The 25,359-nt window shown below is 44.4% G+C and overlaps 1 protein-coding gene across 3 annotated transcripts in view; it reads right to left on the bottom strand.

Moving 5' to 3' along the window:
* ASTN2 (astrotactin 2) overlaps positions 1-25,359 on the bottom strand; it is a 682,965-nt gene that overhangs the window by 140,639 nt on the left and 516,967 nt on the right. For all 3 annotated transcript variants that reach the window (XM_028714606.2, XM_077922442.1, XM_077922443.1), the window contains exon 17: positions 21,372-21,637. In XM_028714606.2, coding sequence (XP_028570439.2) covers positions 21,372-21,637 — 266 coding nt within the window. The remainder of the gene's footprint in view (positions 1-21,371; positions 21,638-25,359) is intronic.

Genomic DNA, 25,359 nt, shown 5'->3' with positions numbered 1-25,359 from the left:
AAAAAAAAAAATGTTGATGGGGGGGGGGAGAGAAAAAGTTCTGGAACACAGTTCCAGTGAGTTCCAGCTGAAAAAAAGCCCTGCCAATAGTATTTCTTTTGTCCCATCGCTTTCCCCAGAAAAACCAGCTGTTTACTGCTAAATCAGAACAAATGTTAATTCACGGAAAACCCAACTGATGTTTGTTCCAATTTAGCAGTAAAGAGCAGGTTTTTCTGGGGAAAGTGGCAAGACAAAAAAAGCACCTCTCAGCCATAGTTTAAAATTATGTGAAATCACATGACAAACAGAAGTGTGGCTGGGCCCTGAGTGCCCAACCAGGTGCCCTTGAGAAACCTGTATGTGAGCTGAGCATGGAATCAACCACCCTCTTATGTTGTAGCTGCCACCCAGCAGCCTGTTATTTAGTCACATGCTGCCTCTGAATCTGGAGGTTCCATTCACATGTGCCAGAAGGCCTGGAGTTCCAGTGGACTTTGCAGAGCTACAGATACTTAGGGGTTATCCACACTTCCTCTTGCCCCATTCCTTTACTCTAGGGGGGAACTGCTCTTCAGTGCTCACATCAGAACAATTGGCAATCTGACTTTCCCCCTGGATTGCTGTTTGTTCCACTCTATTGCTAAAGAGTGGCTTTCCCCTTGGAAAGGACTGGAGCTAGGGAGGGAACCACTCAGACCTGTGCCTAGAAAGCACGGGCCAAGTGGAAAGTGCTCAGACCAGTACTTTCTAAGCATGGAACAAGCGGAAGTCTGGACGAAGGAAAATTCAGAAACAAGACACAGCTCTAAACAAAATGAAAGCAAAAGCAAAATAAGCATATGTACCCTGTAAGAATAATGAGGTCCAGCTTTAGAGAGAGAAGTTAAGTTTAAATATATGACCCCTGACATTCTGAGTGAAACAACTGAAGAATGGGGAAGGGCAGTAGCTCAATAGTAGATAATTTGCTTTTCATGCAAAAGATATGAGGTTCAGTCCCCAGCATTTCCAGGTAGGCCTGGGGGAGACTGCTGGCTGAAACCCTGAAGAGCAGCTGCCAGTCAGTGTAGACAATACTGGCTGATCAGACTAGTGATCTGACTCAGAAGAAGACAGTTTCCTGTGTTCCCATGACCGGAAGTGAAAGCTTGCCAATGGATGCTCCCAATTGACCAAACCAGACTGCTCATTTATTAGCTACAAATTTCATTATAAAGCACCCTGTTTCCTGCCACACCATGTTACAAGCAGCCACATGGACCTTATGCCTGCTTCCGGCAGGAGAACTGCTGCTTGCAGACACTTTCGTGTCTGTTACTGTGAGGCTCTGGCTCCCCTTGTGAGCCTCACTCTACGCCTGAGCTCACATTGCATGTCTGCTTCCAGAACAACTGTCTACTTAACAGTTGCATCCGCGCCAAAAGAAAGCCAACATCTGGGAAGGAAAGAGGCAGCTTGTCTCATCTCCACCTCGACTAGCTCCTTGGTTGTCTGCTCCACCCCTCCAAGAAGAAAACACATGTCATGCACCAGCCCTCCTGCTAATAGACATTTGGCCGGGGGCGGGGGCGGCTGGATCCTTGCCTTGGGCTGGTACTCACGAGACCTGACTCATATTTCTTTCCACAGTAGTGACCACGATTGCCTACTGGGAGCCCCTGAATGCCTGCTATCAATTACCCTTGATTGACTCTGAAGTCACTGGGATCTCTCAGCCAGCAGAGGACAGATTGCTGCAAAGGGCAGATCAGATGCCGCAGAACAGTGCTGGAAAGGAAGGTGGTGGCAGGTGAAGGAAATAAAAAGACTGGGAGGAGGACCAAAATAGAGAATTTTTTCTTTCTTTCTTTTTTAAAAAGCAAGGCAAGAGGAAACAGAAGGGGAGAAAACACTTTTAAACGCAGAACAATGGGTTGCATCCAATGCTACGTTAAAGTCACTTAGTATTATACAAGTAGTATAATGTTGTACCTTGGTTTGCATACATCTTGGTTTGCATAAGTTTTGGATTGCAAACACGTCAAACCTTGAAGTGTGTGTCCTAGTTTGCAACCTTTTTTCGGATTACAACCCATTGGGGGGGGGGGGGTTATGGACAAAAAAATTTTGGGAGGCCCCATTGGCGAAAGCGCGCCTTGGGTTACAACCTGTTTTGGTTTACAAACGGACCTCCGGAACAGATTATGGTTGTAAACCAAGGTACCACTGTACTCGTTCCACACCATTGGAACGTTGTTGCAGAAGATTATGCATAAGCAGGTTGCTGGCAACATTTGTGGCACAATCAGTTGCACGAGGCAGAGGTGGCCTGAAAGTTTGGGAACCACTTATCTATATGAAACTGTTGGAAGCAATCACCAGGAGGTTGACCAAACTGCGGGAGGCAGTGGAAGACAGGAGTGCCTGGCGTGCTCTGGTCCGTGGGGTCACGAAGAGTCGGACATGACTAAACGACTAAAAAACATGCAAGTAGCAGTACCTTAAAACTGGTGTGGTGGCTAAGAGATAGCCTAGGCCTACATGGACAAAGATGGTTACATCTTGTGCACTAGTTCTTTTGGAGGGGATGCAGCCTCTGGGTACCAGAAGTTACACTGCTCTTGTCCTAAAAAATAATAATAAGTAGGAGCCCTACTAGACATCTCTTATTGGCAGCTATTGGACAAATCAACCCCAAATTTATTCTATCTGTGCTATCTTTTCCAGGCTTCTTCAGTGAAGGATCTGGACAAATGTTTCGGATCTGAGACCCAGGCCCTGAAACAAAGGTTGACAATGAATCCATGGTGGAGAATGGAAGAAACGTGCTTCTATTCTCTTTAGCAGGGGTGTAGGTGGATTGTGGGGGAGGGGGGGAGAAATCCATGCTCACATGGAAAGGGGCTGCTCTGGGTGTGGGTTTGCCTGTATGCATGTCCAGCAGGTGCAGGGAGGAGAAGTGTGCATTAATCAAAGTCTCCATAGCAGAGGATCTTTTTGTTGCTGTTCATGCTGTTGCTGCTCAGAGCCTTGGCAAAACACAGTAATTAGGGGATAGTTTCCAGCTGCAAAAGAAGGGACAACCCCTTCTCATTTGAGTAGGGTGTGTGTTTGTGAGTGTGATGGATGATGGAAGCACATATGTTTCCATATTCAACATGCAGGCTTTCTAGATGACACGGCTCTGCAAATGGGGGGAGACACCACCTGTCCTATGTATTCTGGGGGGAAAGCAGAAAAAGGTCTCATCCTAAATAATGACAGGGCCTGGGCAAAGTGTAGGGATGGTAGAATCTGTTAATTTCAGTTTTATCTGTTAGTCATTGTTGCAATCTTAAATTCAGTTCTGCACATTTTGCAGCAGTTTGTGATTTATTTTTATTTATTTTTTAAAGCCTTATGAAAACTAATTAGCAACCAAAGAACTTCAGGCCAATATCCCTATTAAATAATGATGATAAGTTACACTGGAACCTCAGTTTTTCAGCACCTCGGAAGCCGAACATTTTAGAAGCCGAACATCGAATAGCCAGAAGTAATTGCTTCCATTCTCGAACGCACCTTGGAAGTCGAACGGCTTCCACTGCGTGTTTTTCTTTTTTTCTCAATGGATTTTGCCAACCACACATTGCTCCTCGGTTTTTGAATGTTTTGGAAGTTGAACAGTCTTCCGGAACGGATTACGTTCGAAAACCAAGGGTCCACTGTATATGCAACTATTATGCCTAAAAGACTGGGAGAAGTATTGAACACATTTATCCACAAAGACAAAGCAGGCTTCTTGCCATCTAGACAAATAAGAAACAACATTAAGAACATCTTGAACATAACTGAATACCTAGAATAGAGAAATGAAAAGCAAGCAAAACTACTGTTTCTAGATGCAGAGAAGGTATTTGATAATGTATTGTGGGTTTTTATGAAGAAATGTATAATATATATGGATTTTGGATTAGCATAAGAATAATTGCTTTAAGCAATGGAAAGAAGATATATCAAACTTTATATGTTGGAGGGAGGGGGGAACCACGGATTAAATATAAAATTTTAATTGATGCGAAGAATAGAGGGGGGTTTGCCCTCCAAGACTTGAAACTATATTATGAATCAGCATTTTGTGTTGGATGAAGGAGTGGATAGAACTGAAGAATGTAAACATATTAGACTTAGGGGGAGCAAACTTAGTTTATGGATTGCATGCCTATCTTCATTACGATAAAGCTAAGGTGCATAAGGGATTCCTTAACTATGTTATAAGGAGGAGCCTATACAATGTCTGGGAAAGACATAAGATATTTTAGAAAGAAAGACTCCCTGTTGGATTTCACCCATTTAAGCAGTGGCAGGAAAAAACTAAACATGGAAAGAGACTGGGGAACATATAATGAACTTCTTGAATATAAAGAGGGCATAATAAAACTAAAAAATTGGGAGCAAATCCAGAATTGGGTAACTGACTGGTTTCAATACTTTCAACTAAATAAGGTCTTTAGGAAAGACAAAGAAAGAGGATTTGTACAAGGAGGATCATAAACTGAAAAAGTGGTATTGGGGAACAACAACAACAAAAATAATAATTTCCAAAATACAGTAGTGCTTTGGATCCCAAACACCTTGCAACTCGAACGTTTTGGCTCCTAAATGCCACAAATCCAGAAGTGAGTGTTCTGGTTTGCAAACGTACTTCAGAAGCCGAATGTCTGGCATGGCTTCTTTGGCTTCTGATTGAGTGCAGGAAGCTCCTGCAGCCAATCGGAAGCCATGCCTTGGTTGTCGAACATTTTTGGAAGTCAAACGGACTTCTGGAATGGATTCCGTTCAACAACTAAGGTACGACTGTATATAAAATCCTATTAGAATGGGAGACGAAAGATGAACTGATCAAGGAGGCAATGACAAAATGGGCAATAGACATTGGGCATAGCATTGAAATCTCAGCATGGGGAAAACTTTGGAATTAAACTACGAACTTTCTGGCCTGTTATCTGATAAGAGAAAACATGCAAAAGATGCTTTATAGGTGGTATTTGATGCCTACCAAATTGGTGGTCAAAATGTACAAAAGAGGTTCCAAGCTGTACTGGAAGTACTTAGAAGTAGAAGGATCATTTATACATCTGTGGTGGTGGTGTAAATATGCCTGAGATTATTGGGAGATGGTATACAATGGCTGAAAAAGATATTTAAATTTACATTCCCTAAGAAATCAGAAGCATTCCTTCTGGGTATAATTGGTGATGCGATACCAAATAAGACTCACAATTTATTATTGTATACAACAGTAGCAGCAACAATAGTGCATGCTAGAAATTGGAGACCAAAGGAGACTCCAGGAAAAGAACAATGGTTGTATAGATTAACAGAATATGCAGAACTAGCAAGCATGACTACTAAAATAAGAAACCAAGATGAAAAACATACAAGGATGAGTGGGAAATATTTGGGGAGTATTTAAAAATATATGACATTAAATTTCACTTCCAAGTAGGGGAAACTTTCTGAACAACAGTTGGCAACAACAAAAATATGGAAGGGGGTGTAGAATAGGATGGATAAATTATTGGATATGCAGCCAAATAAGATATAGCTGAACTGCCATGGAAAGCTAGGTGGGAAAGTCTATGTAAAATATTGTATAAGGATGGAAATATGATGTGTAAATATAAAACTGGGGAAAATGCATAAACAATTTAAAAGATAAAAGAAAACAAAGAAAACAAATCAGTATTTTAGTTTAATTTCTCCTAATAAAATATTTTATATGCAGTTTTGACTAATGTACGATTTGTTGTTGTTGTTGCAAGCAATCTCCCCTAATGTTAAGCATTTCTGTATGCTATTTTCCCTAATGTATTCTTCTTAAATTCACACTTTTATCTAATATATGCTTTTTTTGTAATAACTGTTTGGGTAGAAAAATCCGAAATTGGTTTCTTACCATGAATTTCTATTTGAAGAGTAGACCAGAGGACATTGTTCTGACAGGATGACTCCTCCCATAGGACCAGATAGGCAGGGCCCTTTGAAGTCTTTTGCCTCTCCTTCCACTGGCGGGAGCCCTCCAGATTGAACTGGCAGAGCTAAAAACAACTCATCCACCCATAGCCCAAAGTGGTCATGTCTGTTTCAAAAAACTGCCACAGTGGACATGTATATGTAAGCTGAGAATTGCGTAACAATCACACTCTCACCAACCATTCAAACGAACATCAAGTATGTCGTGTCAGTGGAGGGGAAAACTCAAATGTTATCCAACCATATTACACCATCGTCTCACCCACCCAAAGACATGGGTGCAGAGAGCAAAAGGAAAGGAGTTGGGAAGAATGCCTTCCACTCTTCTTTTCAAACAGAAATTCACTGTAAGAAACCAATTTCAGTTTTTGCTCAAGTGAACTGGAGGTCTGTGCTTACAATTTTATTTAGACAGAGCTTAGGAATTCCACAAGTCTTTGCTTGTGGCATTTGCTGGGCCTCTGTGGGGAAGAAAATTTCTTCTTCCTTGATTTCTAGATGACCTAAGGAGTTTATTGTCCAGGCTTATGGGGCTCTGGGAAGCTTCTAAGGAGCATACAGCTTATTCGTTAAGGGGAGCTACCACTTCGGCTGCCTTTGGAACTTCTGGGGAGGAAAATGGACTGCTGACATTCCAGTCAGCAGAGATAATTATACGGTGGTTGAGGACAACCATGGTAATGTCTAAGTTACCAAATAAGGGAGTTCAGAAATAAGCCTCACAAGCTCAGAAGAAGACATTCATCATGCCAGAGATAGAAAGTTTTTTGGAGTAGAGCAGGCATGTCCAACAGGTATATCGTGATCTACTGGTAGATCATGGGGTGCTCCTGGTAGATCCTGGTTGATCTCCGGCCCCTCAGCAATTTCCTTACAGAAAAGCATAAAAGGGAAAAAAGCCCAAATCTCCACAACTTTGGCTTCCTAAAATCACTGCCAGTTTTTTATGACAATGAGTAGATCACTGCCAGGTTTTTTTTTACATTGTGAGTAGATCGCAGTCTATTGGGAGATGGACGTCCCTGGAATAGAGGATCTTCTCGAGCAAGGAATATTCACTGGACCAACACACCACATAATAGTCCTTAAATCAGGGCACCAAGTAGGCAACACCTTCTTTTAACTATTGCTAAGACTGGAAGCAAATATGAAATGGATTTTCTGTCTGCCAGTTAATTAGCAACTGGAAAACTAATGGACTGCTGGGGGACGAAAAAGCACTAGTATGCTACTACAGTGGTACCTCGGATTACATATGCTTCAGGTTACATACGCTTCAGGTTACAGGCTCTGCTAACCCAGAAATATTACCTCGGGTTAAGAACTTTGCTTCAGGATGAGAACAGAAATCGCGCCGCCGCTGCGTGGCAGCAGCGGGAGGCCCCATTAGCTAAAGTGGGGCTTCAGGTTAAGAACAGTTTCAGGTTAAGAACGGACCTCCGGAACGAATTAAGTACATAACCAGAGGTACCACTGTACAGCAGCAAGAATGCTACTCACCCCAAAATGGAAAGAAGCAAAAGTCCCAGAAAAGGAAGAATGGATACAAAAACTTATGAAATATGCAGAAATGGTGAAACTTACCAGAAGAATAAGAAATCAAGATAACAAACTTTTTATAAAAGAATGGAAATGGTTTATTGAATATTTGCAGATAAATTGCAAACAGATAAAAACATTGGCAGGATTCCTGTAATAACCTGCAGTTTCATAAGAGTTTATATTTAAAGTAGATAATTAAATGAGCAAATTAAATGAATTTGGATATGCAGAAGATATTAAAAAATAAATTTAAGGAACCGCAGAAAGAGGGGGAAGGAAGCCAAACATTTAAATTTTAAAATGCTTGCAAAATTAATGAAATGTATAAATTTAAAAAGTATAAATAAAAATCTAGAAGAAAAAGGATGAGTTCTGGGTCTAGCAAGGTGCCCCTTTGTAGTCCACTAGGAGAAGCGGAGAAGGGGCAGGGGGACATTGATGCTTCATATTCCAAAAATTTTTTTGCAAACCGGAACACTGATTTCCATGTTTGAAGTGTTCATAATCCAAAAAGTTCATAAAGTAGGCTGTTCATAGACTGATGTACCACTGTATTCAAATAATATACTGCCTACTTTTTATCACTGATCTGGTGTCCTCTATTAATCCTGCCATTTAATTGTTTTTGAAAAATGCTTCCCTTCCCCCGGCCACGAACTAAATGCCTATTTTATGATGGCACATTTCGCCTACAATTGTTAGAATTGGTTGTGGGGTTTTAAAAAAGTCATTATTTTCCCCCAGCACTCCTTATACCCCTTTACTGCAGACCAACCCTGGGATTAACTTCCACCACTTCCCCTGCCACCTTTCCCAAGGAAGCTTCATTTGCAAAGGAGGAGCAGACCTCAACTTGAGCATTGCCTCTAATGGATATTCTAACTTTTATGCTTTAAGCCAGGGCAAGAGGCAGCAACAGCAGTTCCCACCTCTCCCTTGCATACTCACTGCTGCCTCTGTTCCCCTCAGTAGGGAGTCACCTGCCACCTCCACATCTCTATTCCTCCACTGGGAAGTGGCAGGAATCATTCTATGTGTTGTGCCTTCCAATGGCTGTTTGGAGTGTTCTAAGGTCTACAAGTGCTGTTCTTGAGTCTTCCCCTCTTGCCTATTGGAGCTTATGTGGATATTGTGGGGATAAGTTACAAAAGCAGGAACTGTACGGTTTGAGTACTTCCTACAACTTCCTCTCGGCTGGCCATCTCCAGAGTGCAATTCGCTTTCTCCAACATTGTCTCCATGGAAGATAGTAACAAACTCCAAAGGAAAATTCAAATGACTATGTTCAAAAATGTCTATGGAGCATTTGTGAAGATAATGGTCAACCAGGATGAACTGATCACCCTTTTCTCACCCCTGGGCTGCTCTTCCACCTTCCATGATGACATCATCTGATTCTGATTCTAATATTCTCGTAGCCCCTTCCTCACATGCTGCAGGGTTACCGTAGAGACAGCAAGAAACAACATTGTATCATCACTATTCCGTTTCCCACTTCTTACCGGACGTTGTTCAGTAAGCAGTGCAAGGTGTGCTCTCAGATTAGATAATTGTGGTTTTTGTGTCAGCATTCCTATCAACATGGCAGGTAGGAAATTGTGCCATCTAGATGTTCACCTGTTCTGCTTCATTGTCCCATGAAGCAGACAGAGAAGCCAGCTGAGAAGTTAAGGATTTATAGCTGGGGAATGGATGAAATTTTTGGACAACTTGAGAGACAATAACATACATACAAGTGGATGCTGTGATAGACAGCAAGAGAAAAGGGAGAAAGGCAGATTCCCTTAAAAAGCCACCCCAATTAGTCAAGGTCCCAGTACCCTCCATGGGGCTTAGATAAGCCATGACTAAGGCCCATTCAATGGCCTTCAGTGGGACATAGTCTTGAATATATCTTTCACTAGATGTGCCGGTGAAGTCTGAGGCTCCTTCAAAATCACATATATATGTTTGGTACTACTGTCCATCTACATTGCATTTTGTAGAACAATGTACATTGCACTTGTCCAAAGCAGCTTACGAACCAAGAGTTTCTAGGGAACAACAACACAAAACATCAGTTTGGGAGGAAAAGCAGTAGATAAATAAGTCCATAAAAATGTCCATAAATGTTCCACATTGATCCAGAACCAAAAGCAGTTTGGTTAGATTCTGCTCTCATGTGAGAGCCCAAAATAGCAATTGTTCCTTAGATGAATGATGATCTTTGTTGCTGTTGTAACCCCTATCTCACTGAATTATAGAAACAGGTGAGCTTAACAGGTGTAAGGTTTAGCCGGTGCCTAAATCTTTAACTGGGGTGGGCCTCTACCATCACGGAACCTTAGCCCCCATTCCACTGGAACAGAGGAACCCCTCTGTCCAGATTGGGAGCCCTGTCCCTATGCTATCAGTTGCAAACAAGGAAATGTTTCTGGTCTTCCAGCAGGTAGAAGCCCAACCCATCCTGCGACCTACTCATATAGCAGTGGTTGCAAACAAAAATGAACAAGATTCAGGACTCTTTGCAGAGGATATAATTTTATGTACCTCTGACCCTATCACAGCAGGTAAAATACTATGTACACAGTTGGAACAGTTCTCTAGGATCTCAGGATTGCAAAAAACTTTTAAGAAAGCAGAGGTCATGCTTTTTCATACACCACCCCATTCATATACAACAGACTAACAGCAATGTTGAAGATTCCAATAGCTAGGAAAAGTTTTATATATCTGGCAGTGCAAATTACTCAAAATTTGAACAAACAAGTTGTATCGGTTTAATTACAGTACGGTTTGGAAAGCTCTAAATATGGATATAATACATTGGAATAAATGAAGACTCTCCATTATGGACACATTAGTTGCACTGAACAGGGCCGTCTTTACCCAAGGGTGCAAGAAATGTGGTGCACCCATGCAACAAATTCGGTGTGTGTGTGTGCATCAAACGTATACCTACTGTATACTGGTCCCTCTCAATCAACGGCAGTGAAAAGCAGTGGAGCAAAAGTCCCCACCTGCCTCCTCTGTTACTGGAACGTAGGGACAGGCGGAGGTGCTGGGTAAGCACTTCTCCTGACACAAGCCCCCCATACTGCCATTCAGAAGCAGAGGTTCTCCTAATAAATTGGATCTTAATTGGCATAAAGCAAGGCACATGCCAGAGGAGAGGTGATTACCAGAACTGTGGACTATCCAGCTACACCAATCTGAGGTTTTAGATTGAGAAAAGATTTTATTCTGTTTTGGAGGTGGCTGGTGGAAAGGGAAGCCCTATTGTTTATATTACGGTAGTTTCTACATTTATGATTTGGCAACCCTCTCCAATTGCAAGTTTTAAGGATATACAAGTGAGGATTGATTGCTGGATGGTGTAATATTGAGATTTAAAAGAGAGAGTTGAAGCTGCGTGTGGTTTAAAGGGAATAAAGGAGGAGGAGCTCTATTGTTTAAATGGATCACGTTGAGAAAGTAGAGCTGACCCCCCCCCCCCCGAACAATGGAAAAAGAAAAGCGACTAAAAGGAGTTGAGACATAACCTAAGAGGAAGAATACTGGCCAAAACTAAAACGCAACCGTAAAGATGAAAGGATTCTAGTGGCTGTGGATGAAAAGGGGCACAGGGGCTCCTAGGATGCTGATGAATCAAAAGGAAAGTGCTGCCAGATTATCATGGGAATTGGGGTTGCTTGTGTGTAACCTCCACCTGCTCCAAACTGCGTGAGGCGGTTGCGTTTTCCCCGGCTGAGCAGCCCCCCTTGGGCACGACTGCTTCAGTCGCTGGCAGAATCCGTCAGTGGGCGTTTCCTAAATTTCTTCCAACATAAAAATTCCTTAACGGACAGCCTCCTCGCCTCTCTGCGCGGCAGCCTTCTGCGCAGAGTGGGCGTGCCTATCGGTGGTCCTCCACTCTCCTCACTGACCTCACTGGAAGAGTCTCAGAGCCTCCCCTCCGAGGTGCTCTCCAACCCTCCTTTCTTCCTGGTGTCACCTGATTTTCCTTCCCCCGCAGGAGCCCTCTCTCCTCCTGTACTGGTTCCTTCTCCGGCATCATTGGAGAGCCTCGCCTCTCTATCTTGCTCCGATGTCAGTTCCCTGACACAGATCATCAGCAGATATGTTTGAAACAGCTCCCCCTTCCCAGATTGAAGAGGGAAAGGCAAATCTTCTAGATTTCAACCAATCAGAGGGAAGGAGTGGACTGTTGTTTATATGGAACTGCCTGAGCATTATGGGATGGAGCTAAAGCGCGCAAGTAGGAGCTAACCATGAGATCATAGCTCCACCCTGAATTACACTGGGAAAGAAACAACAGCAGCAGGAGAAGCTCAAGGACGTGGCAGCATTCAAGGGCAATGAAACCAACAATTGTACATATTATATTGTCACACACAGACTGGGGGGGGGGGGGGGGAAACAATTAGCGTTCTTCACTTGAAGTTCTATGAAAGGTTAAGTAACATAATAACAGAATAGAAATCATTAAGAATTCAGCTGTTGTCTAAGTGATTAATTTGTTAAATGGAATATAACTAGAAGTTAATAAAAATATGAAACACAGTAATATCAAATCATAATGGACGCATCAAGCACAGCACGCAGGAAACCACTTTAATGAAATTGTATTAATTTGGAATTAATTGGTATTTGTATACTTGGGTTAAAATTGGAAAATTAATAAAAATAATTGACCAAAAAAAAGCTTAATTGCTGATGACTCTAAAAGAATACAACTGATAAGAGCTAAGTCTGTTTTAAATCTTCATTTTATACTGCCACTAAGTCTGCGTCTTGTATGTGCTGTATTAGCTGCGAATACTAAACGGAACCTTATCTGTGTGAGAAAGGAATGCGCACAAGTTCCTGGAAGCAGAGACTGCCAAGGGGGAGATTAATGGAAACCAACATGGGAAAGACAACACTGAATGCCTCATTAATCATTGGTATCATGCAATAACTACTAGATGAACAGCTGACAGAATTAAGAGCTGAGATGTGTAGAACGTTAAAAGAGATTGGATCAAAGATACATCAGACTAGAGAATGCACAGGACCTGTGGAAAAAGATGTGGCTAACAAGCAGACAAAATGGGTAACAGCGGACAATGAATTGGAGTGGATATCCATACAGCTATCTGGAGCATTAAACAGACAAAGGATGCTGCTGTAATGCCAGAAGAGATGAATGGATTTATGAACAGGGACAACCAGAGATGGCAGAGATGGAGCTGAGAAAGAAAGGGCCTTGTGTACAAACTGAAGTGAAAACAGGAAGAAGAAAAAATGCCTCTAAGCTCTTGATAACTGGTCTAGAAAAAGAATGGAAACAGTGGAAGGATATTTCCTTTTCCCTTTAGATCAGGAAAACGCATGGCCAACAGGAAATGGGCTTGGAATATATGGAACTGAGTATGAATTAATGAAGATACAAAACACAAATAAGAATGGACTGTTACGTTTTTAAGATTTGTCAAAACTTTTGGGGAGAAATTCATCATATTGGACCAGAGAACGACTATTTTGGACATTTAGTGATAATAATCATTGAAGAGCTACTTTTGGAGTTTTTGAGTGGAAAGGGCAGAATTTGAGATGTCTGGAATGGAAGATAGAGAAAACAAGACCTAGCAGATTGAGAAACATCTGGACAATACAGATAGATGATATCCTGGAGTGAATACTTTGAATATTTTGGATAATTGTCATAATTAGCAGACAGAGAATTGGAAGCCTTTTTTCCTTTTTCTTTCTTTTCTTTTTCTTTCTCTTCTTATCTTTCTATGATCTCTAATACTTGTTTTCTTTCTGTTCTATCTATATTTATGCTTTGCTTTTTGAAGCTCCCGAATTTGGATTAATGAAGGAGACACAGGAAGTTGATAGATGGAAGACAAGGGGACATGTGAGGGGCAGAGTAGAAAGGTTCCCCCAGGGTGGGAGGCTGGAGGGAAGATGGGGAAGCTCCCAGGTGGGAGCTGGGAGGGTTCACTCTTCTGTGTGTGGAATACAGTGGTACCTCGAGTTACAGACGCTTCAGGTTACAGACTCCGCTAACCCAGAAATAGTACCTCGGGTTAAGAACTTTGCTTCAGGATGAGAACAGAAATCGTGCTCTGGCGGCACGGCGGCAGTGGGAGGCCCCATTAGCTAAAGTGGTGCTTCAGGTTAAGAACAGTTTCAGGTTAAGAATGGACCGAGGTACGACTGGTAAGGGCTAAGATATAATTGTAGAGGGCCTTGCTTTCACTTTCTCTTTTCTCTCTCTTTTCTTTCTTTTCTTATTCTTTCTTTTTTCTTTTCTCTACGTCAATTAGGCTTTTATTGTATTTTTTGTTGAAAACTTTTAACATAAATTGATTTAAACAAACAAACCAAGGGGCTACTGGTGTGGTGGTTGCCCAACTCAGAATTGTGGTGTGTGTGTGTGTGTGTTATAAGTATCCATTCCGACTTGCATAACATCCCGTTTAGAACCCCAGACAAATGCAAGAGGGGTACCTAACTGTAATCAACTACAGGGAGCAACAGTAGTGGGGATCCTGGTTTGCAGGATCTCATAAGTTCTGACGCTATGGCTGAAGAACGCTCTGCTCCCATAAGGAACAACAAGGGAAAGAAATGGTTCTGGTCTCTGAGAAAAACCTGCCCCAACCAGCCTCTCATGCCCTGGCAGGACAAGAAAAAATGAGATTGGCTGAAAACAGGAGAGTGAGGAGAAAAGCAGCCGAAGAAGTGACTGTCCCACTTGTTTGTCACCAGGGTGGCCCAAGAAATGTTGGTACTTGAGGTGAACCAGAAAATGCCCACCCCAGGGATGAGTGAAGAGCCACACTTAGGATAAAGCAGTGGTGGGGTGGGGAGAGAAATCTATATCGGGAGGAAGGGTGGGAAGAAGAAGAAGAAGAAGAAGAAGAAGAAGAAGAAGAAGAAGAAGAAGAAGAAGAAGAAGAAGAAGGAGAAGAAGGAGAAGGAGAAGAAAAGAGGAGGAGGAGGAGGAGGAGGAGGAGGGGGTGTTTGGATTTAATATCCCGCTTTATCACTACCCTAAGGAGTCTCAAAGCGGCTAACATTCTCCTTTCCCTTCCTCCCCCACAACAAACACTCTGTGAGGTGAGTGGGGCTGAGAGACTTCAGAGAAGTGCGACTGGCCGAAGGTCACCCAGCAGCTGCATGTGGAGGAGCGGAGTAGCGAACCCGGTTCACCAGATTACAAGTCCACCGCTCTTAGCCACTACACCACACTGGCTCCCACTGGAAGAGACCAGCAGCATCTCCTATTTGCCAAGAGGTGACATGGGGGGCTGCTGAGGAGAAACCGGATCCAACCTCCAAGGAGTGTGCTGCAATTGTTGCTGCCACTGCAGCAGTGGTGGCAGTGCCAGGCAATGCATTCCTTGGAAGCCAGATCTGCTGCCTCTGTGGATCCTGTCATCTGAGGCGGTTGCCTCACCTTGCCTCATGTGTGAGCCCACTCTGCCTCTTACTGAAGCTCCAAATGTACAGCTGGAAAAACCCCTCCCCCCCCCCCGAGCCTGAACTCCATTCAGCTCAGTCACATAACCTACAATGCCATGGAAGTTGCAAAGGCAAAAAAAAAAGTACGCCAGACTCTATTTTAAAGGTTTGTTTTTCCTCTGCCAGGCTCGGGTCAGTTCAGCTGGCAGCAGAACTGCCCCTGAACTGAGTTTGGAATGGGGGTAAATAGCCCCAGCACAATCTACCCAGGCATGAATTATGCTGGCTTCCTTAAATTCGGATTACTCCATAAGAACTGGTGGGAGGGAGGGAGGAGGAGGGTGGCTGCAGCCATGGCTAATGGGTGAGAAACAACAGTCTCCACATAGCAGCTTCACCAAGCCAAACATGGTCCCCACCCTCCATGTGGAAAACCACATGCCAGAATGGAATATTAAAGTGGATTTTCCAGGTAAGATCCATAAGTAGCAAACAAGGAGTCCTGCAATTTCCTGCTCATGGATCTTTCAGGAAGAAAAGTTGGAGGGGGCGGGGAGAGAAGGAGGAGGAGGAGAGGGGGAAAGAAAAGAAAAAGGGAAAGAAATATGTGGGGATTTTCCATCCCCACATAAAGTTTTGTGCATGCATTTCTCCACAGGAACTGTTCCAAAAGTGCTCTGGAAAAGGAAAACATGATGTCAGGAGAGGCCCTACGACTACACTGATCACTGTCCTTAATGTTTACCCATTGTCTGCTGGCAAACCCCTGCTCCTCTTCCCACAAAATAAGGGCACTCCCCCCCCTTTTTTTTTTTGCCTAGGGTGTAACTCAAGTGTGCTTTTGCCTTCCATCCTGCAGCACAAAAACCTGCCACACCGTCTGCTACACCCGACTTGTCCCTTCTGGACTCCGTTCCACACACCCCAAGCATGCTGCTTCCACTCCCCACCTCCTGCAGTCCCCCTACTCAGGACAGGGCTGGGATGTTTTCTGCAGGGACTAATCAGTCAGTGTCTGGTTGGTTTATTCTAGGAGCTGGCTTCTGTCTCAAGGGCTGGGAACAGTTCTCTTCAAGCTGTGCTGCCAGGGAGAGAAGCATCGCCCTCCACAGACCCCCTCCTAATTAATGCAGCAGATTAATTCCAGAGGGTGAGAGGAGGGGATTGGGGAAACCGCAGGTGCCCCAGGCCAGTTTTCTGGAGTAGGAAGCCAAGGGAGGGTGGTGACCAGTGCTTTTATTTGGGAGGGGTGTACGCAAGGGTACACAGTACCGGCACCATTTGTACTAGAAGAAAAGCACTGGTTAAAAGTGTGGCACCCACTGTAACAACTTCATGGTGAGTACTTGCACCTTTCTTTCTAGAAGAAAAGCACTGCTGGTGAGCCTCTGGCCGGGAGCTGAATGCAGTCCCCAGGCCTCTCGGACCTGACCTCAGAATTCTCCCCAAGCCACCAGCAGTTGCACTTCACACCCTGGGTGCGTCTTGCATGGCTAGATGTGTGCCCTTGAACTCTGATAATGCCTCTTGCTTGCTTGCCTGGATGGAGGATAGGGTTGTCTGTGCAGAAACTAGTCTACTGTACAAAGGGGAGGATTACACTTGTTGCTACACCCGCCTTTGTCTCTAGTTCCACGTGCCACTGGCATGTGGACCTCAGAAGGCTGCCCAGAAGGGAATGTGGCTCTTGGGCTGGAAAAACGTTCCTCACCTCTGTGCAAAGGGAACATAAGTGCCTCTGCACACTTCCTTCAGATGTTCCATTGCAGCAGCTGGGCAGTGTTCCAGCCCAGTTGCAGGGAAGCAAGTCTCCAGTTTTTGCAGGAAAGCAAGTCTCCAGTGGAGCTTTTAAGCAGGATTTGCACTGCCAGAACAACCATCTTTCCTTCCAGATGTCATAAAAGTTAGTTCAGATGAAGTGGTTGTCCTAAGGAGATATGGAATGTATGCTCAAGGCACCTTGCTAGGAGAAAGTGGGACTGGAAGTTGTGTCTGGGCTGCAAGATCATTACTACTACTACTACTACTACTACTACTACTACTACTACTACTACTATTACGTTTCCCAGTACGTTTCCGAGCACAATTCAAAGTGCTGGTGTTGACTTTTAAAGCCCTAAACGGCCTCGGTCCAGTATACCTGAAGGAGCGTCTCCACCCCCATCGTTCTGCCCGGACACTGAGGTCCAGCGCTGAGGGCCTTCTGGCAGTTCCCTCATTGCGAGAAGCAAAGCTACAGGGAACCAGGCAGAGGGCCTTCTTGGTAGTGGCGCCCGCCCTGTGGAACGCCCTCCCATCAGATGTCAAAGCGATAAATAACTACCTGACATTCAGAAGACATCTTAAGGCAGCCCTGTTCAGGGAAGTTTTTAATCTGTGATATTTTAGTGTATTTTTGGTTTCTATGGAAGCTGCCCAGAGTGGCTGGGGAAACCCAGCCAGATGGGCGGGGTACAAATAAATTATTATTATTATTATTATTATTATTATTATTATTATTATTATTATTATTATTATTCGATTCAGGTAGGTAACCATGTTGGTCTGATGCAGTCAAAATAAATAAATAAATTGTCCAGTGGCACCTTAGAGACCAGCTAAGTTTGTTCTGGGTATAAGCTTTCGTTGCATCTGAAGAAGTGTGTATCTGAAGAAGTGCACATGCACACAAAAGCTTATACCCAGAACAAACTTAGTTGGCCTCCAAGGTGCCACTGGACAATTTTTATTTATTTATTTTGATTATTATTATTATAAGTCTCTCTCTCTCTCTCTCTCTCTCTCTCTCTGTGTGTGTGTGTGTGTGTGTGTGTGTGTTAAAATGAGGTGCTTCTGGTTCTCATATATTGATAAAACTGCCATAGGTGCTAGGGCTGGACAATATCTGGTTTTCAACATCATGATATATCACCAGCTAAACATTGTGATATACCAATATATTCTGATGTCTGAAATAAGGATGGAACTATGCAGAGGTGAACAGGGTAATGTCCTGGCAACTGCTACTACTTAAGGGTCTAAAACTGATAAATGACAATATTATCAATCACCACACAGTCACTTTCATCAGCAGACAAGCCAAAATGCATCCAAACAGGACATTTGTTTTTTTGGCTTAGCTACCAAATAGTGGTTTTCAGGACAATTAAAAGGAAAGTGACGAGTTATAGTGAAGATAAATAATCTAGGACCGCCAGCAGGCCTGCCAGAAGGCAGAAGTGGCAGCAGCCAGGCAGTGGCAGCAAAACCATTGGCAACCTTGCAGGCCTCACCATGGCCACAGCAGGTGGTAGCAGTACCAGCAGCAACCCGCAAGGCTTCATGGCAGAAGCACAAGAAGTGGTGGACTGCAAGGCCTTGCCCCAGCGACAAGAGGTGGTAGCAGAAACAGTGGCCTGCTAGGCCATGTCACGGGGGCGGGAGCCGGTGCAAAAATGATGCTGGGCTTGCAGGCCGCCGTGAACAGTCATGCACCCTGGCCCCTGCAAGCCCAGTGCTACTCTTGCTAGCAGTGCTGGGCTCTCAGGGAGGGTGCCTTGAGTTGTTGCTTCCTTCTCACAGTCCCCTCAGCTGGGGGGCAGCTGAGAAGGACACAACAGACAAGCACCCTGGCCTGAGAGCCAGCTGCAGAGTGCCGTGACAAGGACGCAACAGCTCATAGCAGCCTCTCTGTAAGCAGCGCTGCTCACAAAAGCAGCACTGGGTTCGCAGGGGGGCCATGGGGCATGTCTGTTGCGTCCTTCTCAACTGCCCTCCCCCCAGCTGGAGGGTGCTGAGAAGGATGCAATAGCCCATGATGGGGCAGGGTGCTGTGATGCGCCCCCTAAAAACTGCACCTGGGGTGACAGCCCCCTCAGCCCCCCACTACACCACTGCCATGGGGTAAAGGACAGTGGATCAGCTTGGCCTGGATGGTGGCCATACCTTCACTACCTGTGATTACTTCCAGACCTTCAGTTCGCCCATCCCACCCACAGCTGTTGCAAGCTGGTGTGTTCCAAGCACCTTAATCAAGTGCAGGCTACAGTGCTAATAAGTGACTTTAAACAGGGCTGTCATTTTTGGATGGAGAAACAACAGCCTGGTTCGTGGGAGGGAGAGGTGAGATGAAGAACGGTGGGGGAGAGGAAATAAATCTACATATAATTAACATGTAAGCTCTTTCAGTGTTTTGAAGTAAGGAAGAAGAGGAGCCAAGTAGCTAAGTTCAAGAAGTGTCACCGAGGAAAGTTCACCTGCACCTGTTAGACTTACACTGACCTCCAGTGGCCAGTTGGGCACATTCCATTGGCCTCTGCTTGACGGCAATTTGATGTTACAACAGGGATGTTGTGAGAGAGAAACAGTCTGTATGGCTGCTGGTGGGGATTTGAATGGTGCAAAGAATTGCTGTTAGTTTTAGGCTTCCAAATGTCTGGCATAGCTAGAAAAGGCCACTGCCAAAAGGGAAATCAAAACTTCCTTACTCAAGGAGCCTGACTTACAAAGGTTTACAAAGATATGGCGAGGGATCAAAGCTCAGTGGTAGGTCGTGTGCTTCAGTCACAGAAAAGTGCCCCTGATTGATCCCTGGTACCTTCAGTTAAACAGACTGCAGACGGTGCAGAAGGGCCCAGAGAGCTATTGAGGGCCAGAGGAGATGCTGTTGGGTTAGAAGGGCCCAATCTAACTTGTTACGAAGCAGCTTCCTGAAGTCTCTATGGTGCTAAGAGCCAGCTCAGAGAAGAAATAAGTGCTTGCATGCCACAATGCAGCACTGAGAGCAAGTGAGGACCAAAGAGAGCAAATAAAGTTAAAATGGCCGTCTATCTATCAGTTAAGAAGAGAGTCAAACACTCCCTCTTCAACTCTAGCTAAAAAGAGAATTGAAGGAGAAGGAGCTTGGCTCTGATTTAAGCACACAACAGAGATACCATCTCTGAGGGGAGGAACATGAGCACCTTCTCTTTTACTATAGAAGATTTTGAGATGCCATTCTACGCAAAATTCCTGGTGTTTGCTGCTCAGGTATCATTAAAAAAAAATGTTGACATGAATCTCCTTTCTCTGCTCACCCATCAATCTTTTTGCCTGTTTGTCATCCAGCCTCACAACCAGGAGCAGCCAGAATGGTAGAGCAGGGCTGCAGAGACACCCTCCTGACACTGGCATAACTGCCACTGCCAGCGTATGACTGGATGGCGGTGAAGTCAGGACGGTGTGAGCACACCACTGGAATCAATGCAGCACTTCTTCTAGTATGCCCACATGGCCCACCAGCTGCTGTTCTCCTTTGCCTTCAAGTGTCTTCTTGCTCCACCCTTCAGCCCTGGTTCTGCTAAGTTCTTACCATAGAAATTTGCAGTCAATTCTCAACTCTTTCTTCCTCTAAATTCACAGCACCTACAGCACAAGAGACCCTTGGACAAAGTCAAGCAGCTACTAGGCCAAGCAGACTGAATGAGGTAGGTTGAGGCACACCAGACCTCCAGGCAAAACTTTATGCCCTGAACTTATTCCAATGCTGCCAGCTCCACCAAAATCTCAATAGAACTAAAATACATGTTGATCTACTGATTGTCTGAAAATCCTTTGGGTGAGACAAGTCTATTATCTTTGGCCTTACATCATTCTTTTTTAAATATTCCACAACAAAGCAGCAAAAAATACTACACAAGTTGTTCCTTCAGTCAAGTGGAGCCAAAGTACAGCCAAAGTCAGATTGGCTGTTGTGTTCAGTGTGCTCTACAATCACTAGGATGTTCGGGCTCAGTTTTGTCTGCCAGGCGCATTGTCTGCAGAAACACGTTGGTAACCAACAAGGTTTTTCAGAGGGCTTCTCAGTGGAGGAGGCCTATTACTGGTCTGATGAATCTTAAAGGCGTGACTAGGAGATGCTGGAGTTTAGTGAGCAAAGTTGAAATGGATTAATAAAATAGTAGCTCTCTGGGCTGGCTCACTAATAGGATCACCTCTGCCTCTCATACTCAGCTGAAGTTTTCTCTCTCTTGCTATCTTTTTCATTTGTTTGTGTGAAGAAAAAAAGGAAAGCAGTGAGTTTAGCACTCTTCTAAGAAAGCAAAAAATAAATTGATGATGTTTTTATTGATGAAATAATCTGCGCTGAGTATGTTGAAAGTGTGTGTTCCATGGCTTTGATGGACAAAGTCAAATTCATTGCAGGGTTACCATACCAGAACACTGCTACGAACTGTGCCAGCATACTTTCTGCCAAGCCCCGCGGTGCTGGCACTGAGAGGATCACAGGTATAAGCAATGTGTTCTAAAGGAAAAGCAGGGCTCAGGTATCGTTACATCCATTATAATATGCCACCAGTGGCTGAGAGGGACACCAGACCATATGTTTTGCACTGGCTGAAGAGGAAAGTTGACCCTAATTGGCCAACTTCCCCAGTTTCATCTCTTGCTCCACTCACCTCCCGGGTCTCATTGTTCTGGATCAGCGTGTACAGAGGGACCACATGGTTGATTTCAAGGAGCACAGGTGTAGGACTCAGCTGCTCTTTGCCTGGGCGTCGACATAAGTGGCAAGTAGAGGGGCAGCGACCCTTTTCTTCACAGCGGATCTCCACACCCGATATCAGCTGGTCATCTGACAGCATCTGGGCGGACAACAGGCCCGAGAGGTAGGTGATGAATGGCATGGACTTCAGTTCCTTCTTGTTACCTAGTTCAGTTGTTTCTGGTTTTGGAACAGAGCAGGGAGAGGTGGGATGGAGGGTGTGGGGGGGAACAAAAGTAAAACACTAAAGTTCAGTCCCAAGTAAATTATTTTAGAGGAGATATATATAAAAAAAGTGGTACCTGCAACAAAATAGTGCATTGTGGAGTGCTCCCGTTCAGAATTTTAGCCACCCATGCCTCTTTTCAGCATTCATCCTATTCATTCATCACCCCCCCCCCACTCCAGGTTTCTGGGCTTAACCCCCCATCCCATACAAATGCCACAGAGAATTATGTGGCCACAGAATATGCTGTTCTCACTGGGCTGCTGTTGAGGATCTATCCTCTAAATATATATTTCTTCTTCTAATACTGCAAATTTCAGAGTTCTCCCAGATAGGCTGATACAGAGCTGTCATAACTTACCCTCTAAGTTCACAATTAAGTCTTCAACTGTGTACCCAACAAGCACACGTCCCATCCAGCACAGAGGGTGGAAACAGCTCATTGATGAAGTGAGTGTTCTAAATGGTTTGTACGGTTGCAAATAATAGTTGTATGAGGATGTAGTTTGAACATTCATTAATCAAAAGTAAAATATGGTTGATCTGTGTGCATGTGTGGAGGGGATGATCTTCCCAGCTCTCAACACCTTTTAAGCTGTTTTGAAATTAAATTGCCAACTATCTGCATTTGAGCCACCATGGCAAGTCCTGAATTAAGAGAGCTGGGGAACAATAGACAGGGATTAAGTGTTGGCCAATGAAGTGAACTACAAGGGCACCAACCACATTAGCCAAAGAATCCTCTTCACCATTAATTGGTTGTACCAGCTTAGGTAGCACCTCCTGTTTCCCCAAAAAAGCTTCTGAGCAAGTAGCCTGGAATGTTCTGTACTGAAACCAATGCTATGGCTTTGGGACCGCCGCCTCCCCCCCCCCCCCGCCGTCGCCCAAAAACTGAATGAGGGAGAAAGATCTGTTGGGGTGTTCCTGCCCTGATACCTTCTATCTTACACTCAACCTATGTATATGTGTGTGTGTGAATAAAACCATATTTATCACAAAGAAACCAGGCTCCATCAACCTTCATTCCAAGGAAACCACAGGGCATGTTATGGAACCCCACTATCTCCCACTGCTTTGAGACTAGACACACACATCACACACACACACACACACACACACACACACACACCGTCCTTGCCTAAATCTTGAACTTTTCAGGGAGCGCATGCTGTGCTTTAAAAACTGGTTTATGTAATTTTCTGCTGCCCTCCAGTGGAGTTATAGAGTTGTAACTTCTGGTGAAGGGAAGTGGGTTGTATATGGTGCATGAGGGGAGAGGAAGACAGACAAAAATAATTTCCTTCTGAGACACAGAGATCTCAAGGTGGCATTGTTTGCAGTCTCAAGAAAAGCAATTGTGTCCAAAAGCAGAAGCCCTCTGCAGAGATCCAGGGTCCAAAACAGGCTAAACTTATGCAACTCCCTTATTTAATGAGGAAACGGCACCCAACTCAAATATTTGGTGAGACCTTATTGCAGTGGTAAAAGGCATCTCATAGCAAGGCAAAAAGAGCGCTTCTGTTATTGCATTTCTATTCTCAAGACAATTGAGGTAGATAATTTGAGGAGGTGGGTGCTGTGAAAGGATACTCGCTGCATTTAGCCGAGACAAGCAATCTTATTTTCTGGGTTCAGCTTAAGGGAAAATGAGTGCTATGTCTACATGGGAGCTCTGACTAGCTAGAAACCAGTGACATAATCACCTCACCTCCACTTTCTTCTATGAAGCAAGTTTTTTTTTGCAAAAAAAAGTTTAAACAACAGCAAGTGGGTCAAAAGGAGATTTAAGTGAATAAATGTATACATGATGCTAAAAATCAGACAAAACATAGATACCTGAAGCATAAGAAAAAATGGAAGATTAAGGCAATGCATCCATCAAATGAATATGTAACAAACAGGGGCATAGAAGTAAAGGGTTGTGCCCAACTAAGTTCCACTACTAAGAGCAAAACCTATTAATATAAATGGACCTAAGTCAGACTTGTGCATTAATCTCAATGGGTCTATTCTGGGTAGAACTAACATTTGACACAACCCATCTATCCAAGTTAGTCATGTCCATTACTTTCAAAGGGTCCAATGTGTGGGATGAGCATTGGACATAATTCTAAGAGTTTGGTTTATTATTACATTTCTATTCTACTTTTTCTACAAAGAGCTCAAGGTGACGTACATGGTTCTTCACCACCACCACCCTGCCCCTCATATTACCCTCACAACAACCAAGTGAGGTAACATAGGCAGGGGTCAGCAAACTTTTTCAGCAAGGGGCTGGTCCACTGCCCCTCAGACCTTGTGGGGGGGCCAGACTATATATTTTTTGGGGGGAAATGAACGAATTCCTATGCTCCACAAATAATGCAGAGATGCATTTCAAATAAAAGGACACATTCTACTCATGTAAAAACACGCTGATTCCAGGACCGTCCACGGGCCAGATTTAGAAGGCGATTGGGCCGGATCCTGCTCCTGGGCCTTAGTTTGCCTACCCATGGTCCAAGGTCATGCAGTGAGCATCATGACTTTGTGGGGATTCGGACCCTGGATTGCAGGGTGTTATTCCCTCTTGAAAACCAAAATTCTTTCCCTGATGGAAAGGTCACCTTCAGTGCTTTTTTTCTAGGAAAAAAGGTACCAGTACTGCATACCCTTGAGTATCCTCAGAATAAACAACAACTTAGCACAACACTGAATTCCTCCCATAATACTCTCGCTTCAACATTCAAGGATCTTCCCAAGAACTAGACTGAATGTTAGGCCTGGCTAAGCCTGACCAATTCAAATACACAAATGCCAAATGTAGAGTGTGCACGCGCGCACACACAAATGAAATAAGGTACATCTCCCAGTCATAACAAGAGCCTGGCAGCACACTCAGACCAGTGTTGAGTTGAATATACCAGAGTGGGAAAAGGCTTTTAACTTGCTCTACTAAAGTTCTGCAAAAGTGGGAAGGGAAGGTCACTTTTACAAGGTGCTAGCAGTGTTGGGGGACACGGGTGGCGCTGTGGGTAAAAGCCTCAGCGCCTAGGGCTTGCCGATCGAAAGGTCGGCGGTTCGAATCCCCGCGGCGGGGTGCGCTCCCGTCGTTTGGTCCCAGCGCCTGCCAACCTAGCAGTTCGAAAGCACCTCCGGGTGCAAGTAGATAAATAGGGACCGCTTACCAGCGGGAAGGTAAACGGCGTTCCGTGTGCTGCGCTGGCTCGCCAGATGCAGCTTGTCACGCTGGCCACGTGACCCGGAAGTGTCTGCGGACAGCGCTGGCCCCCGGCCTGTAGAGTGAGATGGGCGCACAACCCTAGAGTCTGTCAAGACTGGCCCGTACGGGCAGGGGTACCTTTACCTTTACCTTTTAGCAGTGTTGGAGCCCCACAAGACTTGCGTTGTGACGTTACTGTCTTGCCTGCTGGTTAGTAATCCCAACACAAGTTTATTAAAGCATAGAGCACAGCCCTGCTCAATTTATGATTCCTGCTGGGTGGGCGGGGGCACTTCCTACTGTCTCCTAGTTTCATCACATAGCAGCAGATTTGAAAGCTACCTGTATCCAAATAAGCCAAAGGGGTTTGGGGGGGGGGGGGGGCTCAGCTGGGTGTTTCTCTTCAAAGCCACAATCCAAGGAGCTTTTCTCCAATGCCTTAGGCATACCTCCTAGTCATCTTAATGGGCA

This window comes from Podarcis muralis, chromosome Z, assembly GCF_964188315.1.
Source record: "Podarcis muralis chromosome Z, rPodMur119.hap1.1, whole genome shotgun sequence".
In the NCBI taxonomy this organism is placed as follows: Eukaryota; Metazoa; Chordata; class Lepidosauria; order Squamata; family Lacertidae; genus Podarcis; species Podarcis muralis.
Note: the sequence above shows the minus strand (reverse complement) of the source record. Positions and strands in the feature narration are given on the sequence as shown.